This window comes from Podarcis gaigeae, assembly GCF_964106915.1.
Source record: "Podarcis gaigeae genome assembly, chromosome: W".
Classification (NCBI taxonomy): Eukaryota; Metazoa; Chordata; class Lepidosauria; order Squamata; family Lacertidae; genus Podarcis; species Podarcis gaigeae.
Window position 1 is genome coordinate 8,450,889 of NC_139695.1, and position 11,440 is coordinate 8,462,328.

At 43.9% G+C, this 11,440-nt stretch overlaps 1 protein-coding gene across 1 annotated transcript in view; it reads left to right on the forward strand.

Moving 5' to 3' along the window:
- The window catches only part of LOC310835959 (uncharacterized protein), a 156,794-nt gene extending 145,616 nt beyond the window's left edge, over positions 1-11,178 (forward strand). Inside the window, exon 3 of the mRNA XM_083720929.1 lies at positions 8,157-11,178. Within this exon, the coding sequence (XP_083577055.1) occupies positions 8,218-9,132 (915 nt within the window). The 5' untranslated portion in view covers positions 8,157-8,217 and the 3' untranslated portion in view covers positions 9,133-11,178. The remainder of the gene's footprint in view (positions 1-8,156) is intronic.
- Positions 11,179-11,440: the final 262 nt, after the last annotated feature.

Sequence of the window (11,440 nt, forward strand, 5' to 3'; positions counted from 1 at the left end):
AGACAGCCAAAGGAGGGCCTTGGATGCAGAGCTACAATTTGGGGCTGGAGGACATTGCCATTTTAGAACAGAAACGGATCTCTCTCTGAGAGTGTAAACGGCTTCACAGTGGTCTGCCTGTTTTCCCCAGACCAGCCTCCTGATTCTGAGGTCCCCTTTCCTCCCACAGGAACTGAGAGGTTACACAACAAGTGTGATTGCAGCGGAGAGGCAACTGGCAGCCAGTGGCATTAGCTGGCTAATGTCCTATGCAAGAAGGCTCAGTTGCCTGAAGGTAAGTCTCTCACCTTTGGCACTTTAACAGCCCCAAGAGGCTCCCAGAGTGGCTTGTGAAAGGATTCCCACAGGAGGAATCACAGTCTGGTATCAGGCGCACAGCACAATGTGTGTCCCTGGGATGCCGGACAAGGCTGGAGACATTTCCTGCCCTCTTCCTTGATCTTACACTTCCACCTTGGGGCCAGGCAATAGAACTCACTCATCCCATGATGGAAGCAAGTCTTCCCTGGCTTGGGTCTGCTTCCATGTTCTCTTGCATCCATTATTGGGGGGGGGGGGAGGGTTTAGGATCAGATCAGTCATCTGATCCAGTGCAGTCTTTTCTTTTCTCTACAGCATGCTCTCGTCCCTCTGGAGCTGGCTCACTTCTGCCCCAAAGAAGGTAACACCCACAGCCTGGGGACATGGGACGCACTTTCCAGACTAAGGAGAGCCCACTCAGTAGCTGCAGCATCCTTGCTTGATGCAGACCTCCTGGGTCATGTGGCTGTGAAATCCTGCCACAGCACAAAGATGGCCAAACTGCAGGCTTGGAAGGAGTCGTTGCCACCAAAGACAGGATCCATAAATAGAACCCCAGCCCTGGAAGCCTCCTTGTAAATGGGGTGGAATGGGGGCCAGGTCAATTTGGTGAATCAATAAATGTGGCAGAAATTCATCTCTCTTCTCCTTCATTCTCTTCCAGATGACATAAGACTTGATGTCAGTTTCGATTATGGGGAGAAGACACAAGTTTCAAGGCTCAGCGATGATGGAGGGGCAATTTTTGCTTGCTGTTTCATTGTGTGTTGTTGCTAATTGTGATCATTGCTGTTGTTTTAGAATTCTTTCCTATGCAATATTCCTTTTTTATTGCTTTTAAATTGTTGCTTTTTAAGTTGTCCTTGTAAAGGAAAGTGTTCTGCTAATGTTGATTGTATTCTGAATTGCTTCAAGAAGCCTCATAGCAATGAATACTATAAAGAGTAATAATTATTTTACCTGTCTTAGTTATAATAAAGCATTGACATGCATATTTTAAATTAGCGGTTAAGGTCTTAAACTACACATTTTAATAGTTTCACATCTGTATTCTTTACTGTGTTCTAGCTTATAGATTTTGATTTTAACCTACATATATATGAGAGCCAGTGTGGTGTAGTGGTTAAGAGCGGTAGTCTCGTAATCTGGGGAACCGGGTTCGCGTCTCCGCTCCTCCACATGCAGCTGCTGGGTGACCTTGGGCCAGTCACACTTCTCTGAAGTCTCTCAGCCCCACTCACCTCACAGAGTGTTTGTTGGGGGGGGGGGAGGAGAATGTTAGCCACTTTGAGACATCTTGGGGTAGTGATAAAGCGGGATATCAAATCCAAACTCTTCTTCTTCTTCTTCTACATGTTCTCTATCTCTGTATAAGTCCATATTCTGGTTTGTGGCTGTAATAAATTGATTCGTTCATTCATAGAATCATAGAATCATAGAGTTGGAAGAGACCACAAGGGCCATCGAGTCCAACCCCCTGCCAAGCAGGAAACACCATCAGAGCACTCCTGACATATGGTTGTCAAGCCTCTGCTTAAAGACCTCCAAAGAAGGAGACTCCACCACACTCCTTGGCAGCAAATTCCACTGTCGAACAGCTCTTACTGTCAGGAAGTTCTTCCTAATGTTTAGGTGGAATCTTCTTTCTTGTAGTTTGGATCCATTGCTCCGTGTCTGCTTCTCTGGAGCAGCAGAAAACAACCTTTCTCCCTCCTCTATGTGACATCCTTTTATATATTTGAACATGGCTATCATATCACCCCTTAACCTCCTCTTCTCCAGGCTAAACATGCCCAGCTCCCTTAGCCATTCCTCATAAGGCATCGTTTCCAGGCCTTTGACCATTTTGGTTGCCCTCCTCTGGACACGTTCCAGTTTGTCAGTGTCCTTCTTGAACTGTGGTGCCCAGAACTTAAAGCTGAGGTGCCCATTCAATAAAGCTTCGGTGGTTTTGAAATTCAGTAAATTGTCTCTGCCTCCATTTTTTGGTATTGAGGGAAACGTTCTATAAAATAATCAGAAAACATCAGGGTTGTAGTCAACATCAGTCCTTTCCACAGCAGACCTATTTAAATTGATGGGCACAAATTACGTGGCTGTGTTGATTTTGATGCATCTCTTCTCAGTAAAACTCAGTTGACTACTGTAGGGATAATCGCGGAGTGGGCAGTGGGGTCTGGAGGGAGCACACTCCCCACCAGCAGGCAGCCACAGTCTGCCTGCACGCGTGACCCTGGGGTGCGTAGCATACTCCCCCTCACAGACAAAGTCATGGCTGTCTGGAACATCGTTCCCTCTGTCTGACCTTTTGCGGTCTCAGCAGTCTGCAGTATCCTGTCTGTAACCTTTGTCCCTGAGACCTTATGTCTCCTTCGTCATTTCAATGACATTTCAATGAACATTATTGTTATTTATTTATTTATTTATTTATTTCATTTTAATTTTTTTTCAAGAATATTTATTAAAGTTTTCCGGGTCAGCGCCCACGATTAATGGTGGATTCCCTCTGAGTCTCGGAGGGATCAGCTCCGCAGGATCGGGTCTTGCCGCTGCGGCAAAGCGGGGACCCTTCAAAAATCGTAGGCGGGGGAGGCCTGCGAACGTGGGGACTCGGCGGGCACCATTTGCGCCCCCCCCCCCAAGTTGCCAAGGAACCCTTTTAAGTGCTCCGGAGCAGGACGGGGGTGAGGCGCAGTGCTGAGAGTCGACTGCTTCTTCCGCGGAGTGAAGCCGCACAGCTGTTATCGGAGAGCGTTGACTTTTTCCTGGGACAATTGGACTTAAAAGCAACTACCCGTGAGTAGGTTTACATTGAACTAATTGGAGAAAATTTGAGAAAATTTGAGTAAATTCAACACCGAAACGGGAAGGTACAAACAGGAAGTCCGCCTTCCCTGCTTGTAAATAGATCAAAGCAAAGAGACTGTAAAGCGGAAACTTTGAAAGACTTTTTAGAAAGACGTAAATCCTAACATCAAGAAAGATGATGCCCCTCCAGACTGCAGGAGTGGAGGGGAAAAGAGCTGAGAATATATACCTGCAAGAAAAGGGGGGAAAGAAAGTTAACATCCGCTGCCTAAAACCTGGGAATGGGCTGCCCCCAGACAGGAAAAGCCGGCCAGTGGAAAGCCTGTCGGCAACTTAAGAACTTCTGCGAGAGAGTTACAGTGTTTCCGGACTTCTCCTGACTTTAAAGTAACGTTGAATTACATTGAAACTGTTGTTTTTAAGGGAGTTGGGGGACTTAAAAGGACTATATTTGTTTCAAGAAAGTTGCAAACTTTGGACTGCAACTGTGTCCCCCTAGAGGAGTACTGTCATTGTTGCAACAACAACTGGGCTACAGGAAAATTCCCTTTCAAAACAGGACAGGAGGCGGGCAGGTGTGGAGGATTCCCTGGTCCTAAATGGGGTAACTGTGCCCTTGAAGGACCAGGGGCACAGCCTGGGAGTCATTTTGGACTCACAGCTGTCCATGGAGGCACAGGTCAAATCTGTATCCAGGGCAGCTGTTTACCAGCTCCATCTGGTACGTAGGCTGAGACCCTATCTGCCTGCAGACTGTCTCGCCAGAGTGGTACATGCTCTGGTTATCTCCCGCTTGGACTACTGCAATGCGCTCTATGTGGGGCTACCTTTGAAGGTGACCCGGAAACTACAACTAATCCAGAATGCGGCAGCTAGACTGGTGACTGGGAGCGGCCGCCGAGACCATATAACACCGGTCTTGAAAGACCTACATTGGCTCCCAGTACGTTTCCGAGCACAATTCAAAGTGTTGGTGCTGACCTTTAAAGCCCTAAACGGCTTCGGTCCAGTATATCTGAAGGAGCGTCTCCTCCCCCATCGTTCTGCCCGGATGCTGAGGTCCAGCTCCGAGGGCCTTCTGGCGGTTCCCTCACTGCGAGAGGCCAAGTTACAGGGAACCAGGCAGAGGGCCTTCTCGGTAGTGGCGCCCGCCCTGTGGAACACCCTCCCATCAGATGTCAAAGCGATAAACATCTACCTGACATTCAGAAGACATCTGAAGGCAGCCCTGTTCAGGGAAGTTTTTAATATGTGATATTTTAGTGTATCTTTCATCTTTGTTAGAAGCCGCCCAGAGATGGGCGGGGTACAAATAATAAATTATTATTATTATTATTATTATTATTATTATTATTATTATTATTATTATTATTATCTTTTTCAGCCGTGGGAGCGACCTTGGATTCTCATGAGAGTGTTATGGCAAATGAGAGAGGAAAGTTAGAGTTGGCACAGGACTACGAGGTCTGGCAGACAATACCGAACTGATACTGCACACCAGCGAAGGGCTTCGACATCTGGAGCATCTGGCACATCAGGGGCTGCACCTTCACAGGCTAAAACAAAAGTTATGTCGTCTGAAGACGTTTTGGCACAGGCACTTGGAAAAATCAATGAATCTTTGGAAAATTTAGCTAAGCAAGTAGCTGAGACAAATAAACAAGTAACTGAAGCATCAGCCAAAATTGACTTGAACACTACAAGTATTAATAACTTGGGACAGAAGGTGAACTCCAATACACAGTCTATCGAAAAACTATTACAGGAATCTGCTTCGACCCGAAAGGTAGCTGAAGAAGCAAAGGAAATTGCAACTGCTACTCAAGAGAAGATACCACCAGTATACAGAAAATTGGAGGACCATGGCCTGACACTTTCTATGATTGAATTAAGAGACAAAGAAAGAAATTTAAGAATCAGGGCGGTACCAGAAAGTGAGAAAGATAATCTGGCTGACTTTCTTACACAGGAATTTACAGATTTTTGGCAACAGGATTTAGGGAAGGAAGAATTTAAGATAGTGAGTGCATTTAGACTTGGCAAAGGACAAAGGAGGAATAAAGTAAGAGACTGTTTGATCACCTTCCGAACAAAAGAGGAGAGAGATAAAATTTTGAACCTGCACTATCAAAGAACTTTGGAAATTGAAGATCCGACTGTGGAGATTTTTAAGTACATTCCAAAACATCTTCTGGACTTAAGGACCAATTACGGAGACTTAGTTGCCCTGTTGAGAAGAAACGGAATTCTCTTTAGGTGGGAATTTCCCCAAGGCCTATCTTTTAAATATAAAGGAAGAAAGATAAAAATAAGCAGTTAACGACAAACACAGATTTTTGAAAGATCACGAAGAAGACCCACAAAAAGAAGTGGAATCCGGAGAAGACCCAAGAGCACCAGAAAAAGGAATACTTGATATAGCAAACTTATCTTTTGGACTGCACAGTCCAGGGAAAGAGACACCACCAACAGAACAAGAACAGTTACTTGGAGCAGTTGGAGGTAAAGTGAAGTTGGCTCTGCAACTTCTTAGTTGGAATTGTAATGGTCTTAACTCCCCTCGGAAGAGAAAAAGTGTTTTTCATATACTAAAAAAGGAACAATTGGACTTGATTTGTCTACAAGAAACACATGTAATGAGGCTACACAGGAAAATACTTATTAATAAGAGATTGGGACAAGAATTTATTTCATCTGATAAAGTAAAAAAAAAGAGGAGTTGTGATATATGCAAAGGAGAGATTATTACCGAAATTAATCTTTAAAGATGAGCAAGGAAGATTTTTGGCAATTGAAATTCAAGTTCAAGGAGAGAAATTTTTGATTGTAGGAATTTATGCACCAAATGAGGGGAAATCTGAATTCTTCAAGAAGTTGCATGAGACTTTACTGGATTATTTGGACTATAATTTAATTTTGATGGGGGATATGAACGGAGTAGTATCTACAAACATGGACAAGGCACAAAGACAGGTAGTCACCAAAGATGGTAGACTACCAAAAACTTTTTTTGAATTGACTGACAATATGGACTTGATTGACATTTGGAGAACAAAGAACCCTCTGGGGAGAGAGGGAACCTTCTTCTCTGAAGCCAAGATGACATGGACTAGAATTGACCAAATATGGATAACTAGAGGAATGGCACCAAAAATAAAGAAAGTGGAAATCTGCCCAAAAACTTGCTCCGACCATAATGCTGTAAGGATGGAGATGAAACAAATAACAACTGGTTCCTTTAGATGGAGGATGAATGACACCTTATTTAGAGATGAAGAAGTGTATAAAAAGGCCCCAAAAATTTGAGAGACTATTTTGAAATAAACATGAACACCAATGTTGAAAAAAGAGTAATCTGGGACGCAAGCAAAGCTGTTATGAGAGGGTTTTTGATACAACAGAATGCAATAAAGAAGAGAAGCCAAAATGAGAAAAAAGATAAAATCTTGGAGAAAATAAAAGAAGGGGAGAAGAAACTGAGAGCAAAACCAAAGTCGCAGGAGATCCTGAGAGAAATAAAATTATATCAAGTACAATACATGGAATTGATGAATCAGGAAATAGAATGGAAAATTAAACAAATGAGACAAAAGACATTTGAATCAGCGAATAAATGTGGGAAACTGCTGGCTTGGCAAATGAAAAAAAGACAAAGATTAAACACCATTACAAATTTAGAAGTGGAAGGAAAGAACATACAACATCTCTTGGAGTTTTATGAAAAAGAACCTACAGGGGATGGGGGTAGGCCAAAGTTTTGAAAATGGTATAGGTGCAATATACTCTGAACAAAAGGCTAAATTAATTGTAAATAATGTGGTAACAGAAGAATTTAAGATAGAAAAAGGGACACGACGGGGGTGCCCAATTTCCCCACTACTTTTTATATCGGTCCTGGAGGTTTTGCTGAATATGATTAGAAGGGACCGGTTGGTTAAAGGTATACAGGTCGGAGCCAAACAGTACAAACTGAGAGCATTTGCAGATGACTTAGTATTGACGTTACAGGAGCCAGAATCTAGTACTAAAAGGGTTTTGGAACTAATTCAAGAGTTTGGTCAAGTGGCAGGATTTAAACTGAACAAGTTAAAAACTAAGGTCTTAGAGAAAAACTTAACATTGATTGAAAGAGAGAGGTTTCAGAACGAGACAGGTCTGACTGTGGTTAAGAAAGTGAAATACCTGGGGATTAACATGACAGCTAAAAGTGGGAATTTATTTAAAGATAATTATGAAAAATGTGGGACGGAAGTGAAAAAAGATTTAGAAATTTGGTCAAACTTGAAGCTTTCCTTGTTGGGTCAAATTGCAGTTATAAAGATGAATGTATTGCCTAGAATGTTGTTTTTGTTTCAAACATTGCAAATTGTGGACAAGATGGACTGTTTCAAGAAGTGGCAGAAAGATATTTCTAGATTTGTCTGGCAGGGCAAGAAGCCTAGAATAAAATTTAAGATATTAACTGATGCAAAGGAAAGGGGTGGATTTGCCCTGCCAGACTTCAAACTTTATTATGAATCAGCAGCATTCTGCTGGTTGAAAGACTGGCTGCTTCTTGAGAACACAGACATTTTGGACTTAGAAGGTTTTAACAATGTTTTTGGATGGCATGCATATTTGTGGTACGACAAGGTTAAAGCACATAAAGCATTTAAAAACCATATTGTCAGGAAAGCAGAGCTTGCAGGGCAGCAGCTGAAGAAGGTGCAAAAAGGGCTTTCTTGAGTGTGTTTCTTGTGGCTGATTAGCTGCTCTCCCTGTGCAAAGGTCAGAGGGGGCAGGGTTTCTGTTGAGGTAGGTGATTAGCTGTGGGAGGAGCTTATCAGAGCTTGCAGGGCAGCAGCGCGCGCCTGGTGGCGTGCGCAGTTTGATCCATCTTTTAGATTTAGGGGAGCTAGTCTCAAACGTTTGTTGGGGGAGACCTAGGTTTTTTTTGGGAGATTTATTTGTCCTGTCTTCACGCTTTTTATGATGGAGGACTGCTGTAGTCACCCCCAACGACACATTCTCAAGATGGAGGGTGAGGGAACAGCTGCAGTCGCCTGCAGTTCCTGCGAAATATTTGCCATCTTGCCAAAGGTTGCAGGCAGCTTTACCTGCAGCAATTGCATGTTGATTGCCCTCTTAAAAGACAAAGTCCAGCAACTGGAGGAACGTGTAGCTACGCTCCAAAGAATTAGAGAGCTGGAGCTCTTCTTGGAAGCAACAGAGCACACCGTCTCCACCAAGGAGGGGACAGGGGACTCCCCTGAGAAGGAGGCTAGTTCACCAACACAGGAGCCAGATATATGGAGAAACGTGACTCAAAGAAGTAGGAGGCCCAGGGTTCGCTCTGATTGTTTAGAAATACACAATCGCTTTGAGGTCCTCTCCTCTAGCACGGAAGACGAAGAGCAGACTCCATTTGAGGATCTCTCCCTCATTACAGTCGAGCAGCAAAGTCAGTCCTCAGGGAATTTGCAGGCGACCTTGGAACGGACAGCTCATGGAAGAACCCCGACCAGACCTAAGAGGAGGCGTGTAGTGGTGATAGGGGATTCCCTACTGAGGGGAACAGAAGCAGTGATCTGTGGGCCTGACAAGATGTCTCGGGAAGTGTGCTGTCTCCCTGTGGCTAAGATCCAAGATGTAACTGAACGACTGCAAGGAATCATAAAACCCACTGACAAATACCCCTTCCTCTTGGTTCATGTGGGAACCAATGTCACTGCAAGCAATAGCCTCCAGAAGATCAAAAGAGATTATGAGGCTCTGGGCAGGAAATTGAAGCAATTAAATGCACAAATTGTCATCTCATCTGTCCTCCCAGTTGAACGACGTGGCCCAGGGAGAGAGGGGGAAATAGTGGAAGTGAACAACTGGCTTCGCAAATGGTGTAAACAGGAACGGTTTGGATTCTTAGATCACGGACTGCAGTTTCTTGAAGATGGACTTCTGGCAAGCGATGGGCTGCACCTCACAACGGTTGGGAGGAATGTTTTTGCAAAAAATCTCAGAAACCTCATCAGGTGGGCTTTAAACTGACTAATGTGGGGGAGGGAGACAGTGCTCCTGAAGGTAGGAGTCTATCAATTGATGAAGATGATCATCTAAATGTCATAGACCGAATGGAGCAAACAGCACGCAGACCTAGTGGTGGGAGGAAAAAATCCTTAAATAAGAGACACGGGGGAATGATTAATGGACTTCAATGTCTGTACACTAATGCGCAAAGCATGGGAAATAAACAAGATGAGCTTGAGCTCTTGGTACAGCAAACTAAATATGACATAATAGGCACCACTGAAACCTGGTGGGATAAGTCCCACGATTGGAATGTAATAATGGAGGGATACAATCTATTTCAGAGAAACAGACCAGACAAGAAAGGAGGAGGAGTGGCGTTATATGTTAGGGATGTGTATACCTGTGAAGAGATCCAAGATTTAGAACCTCAAAGCCAAAGTGAGAGCATTTGGGTCAAAATTAAGGGAGAGAAGAATAACAGGGACCTCATTGTGGGAGTTTACTATAGATCCCCAAGCCAAACGGAGAACATAGATGATGCCTTCCTGGAACAGATGGCCAAGCATGCAAAAGGAAGGGAGATAGTAGTAATGGGGGACTTCAATTACCCGGATATTTGTTGGATGTCAAACTCAGCCAAGAGTATAAGGTCAAACAGATTCCTCACTGGCCTTGCAGACATCTTCATTGTCCAGAAAGTGGGAGAAGCAACAAGAGGAACAGCCATTTTAGATCTGGTCCTAACCAATGTTGATGACCTGGTTAGTGGGGTAGAAGTGGAAGGATCTTTAGGCGTGAGTGATCATGCTCTTCTGAAGTTTACTATACAGCGGAAAGGAGCAGCCAAGCATACTAGGACTCAATTTCTTGACTTTAAGAAAGCCGACTTCATAAAACTTAGGGAAGTGCTGGGTGAGATCCCATGGACAGTAATACTAAAAGGAAAGGGAGTTCATGATGGCTGGGAGTTTGTTAAGAGGGAGATAGTAAAAGCACAACTTCAGGCAATACCAATGAGACGGAAACATGGAAGGTGCCTAAAGAAGCCAGGGTGGCTATCTAAAGAACTTTTAACTGAGTTAAGATTAAAAAAGGATGTGTACAAAAAATGGAAAAGGGGGAAACCACCAAAGAGGAATTCAAACAAATAGCCAGCACGTGTAGACACAAAGTCAGAAAAGCTAAAGCACAGAATGAACTCAGGCTTGCTAGAGAGGTTAAAAGCAACAAAAAAGGCTTTTATGGGTATGTTCGTAGCAAAAGGAAGAACAAAGAAACAGTGGGGTCACTCAGAGGAGAAGATGGTGAAATGCAAACAGGGGACACAGAAAGGGCTGAACTCCTCAATGCCTTCTTTGCCTCAGTCTTCTCCGATAAAGAAAACAATGCCCGACCTGAAGAATTTGGAGCAAATGATTCAGCAGAGGAAACACAGCCCAGAATAACTAAGGAGATAGTACAAGAATACTTGGCTAGTCTAGATGTATTCAAGTCTCCAGGGCCAGATGAACTGCATCCAAGAGTATTAAAAGAACTGGCAGATGTGATCTCAGAACCACTGGCAGTCATCTTTGAGAATTCCTGGAGAACAGGCGAAGTCCCGGCAGACTGGAGGAGGGCAAATGTTGTCCCTATTTTCAAAAAGGGGAAAACAGAGGACCCAAATAATTACCGCCCAGTCAGTCTGACATCAATACCAGGGAAGATTCTGGAGCAGATCATTAAGCAAACCGTCTGTGAGCACCTAGAAAGGAATGCTGTGATCACCAATAGTCAGGATGGATTTCTGAAAAATAAGTCATGTCAGACTAACCTGATCTAGTTTTTTGACAGAATTACAAGCCTGGTAGATGAAGGGAACACAGTGGATGTAGCCTACCTTGATTTCAGCAAGGCATTTGACAAGGTGCCCCATGATATTCTTGTAAAGAAGCTGGTAAAATGCGGTCTTGACTATGCGACCACTCAGTGGATTTGTAATTGGCTGACTGACCGAACCCAAAGGGTGTTCATCAATGGTTCCTCTTCATCCTGGAGAAGAGTGACTAGTGGGGTGCCACAGGGTTCTGTCTTGGGTCTGGTCTTATTCAACATCTTTATCAACGACTTGGATGATGGACTCAGGGGCATCCTGATCAAATTTGCAGATGACATCAAACTGGGAGGGGTGGCTAACACCCCAGAGGACAGGATCACACTTCAAAACGACCTTGACAGATTAGAGAACTGGGCCAAAACAAACAAGATGAATTTTAACAGGGAGAAATGTAAAGTATTGCACTTGGGCAAAAAAAATGAGAGGCACAAATACAAGATGGGTGACACC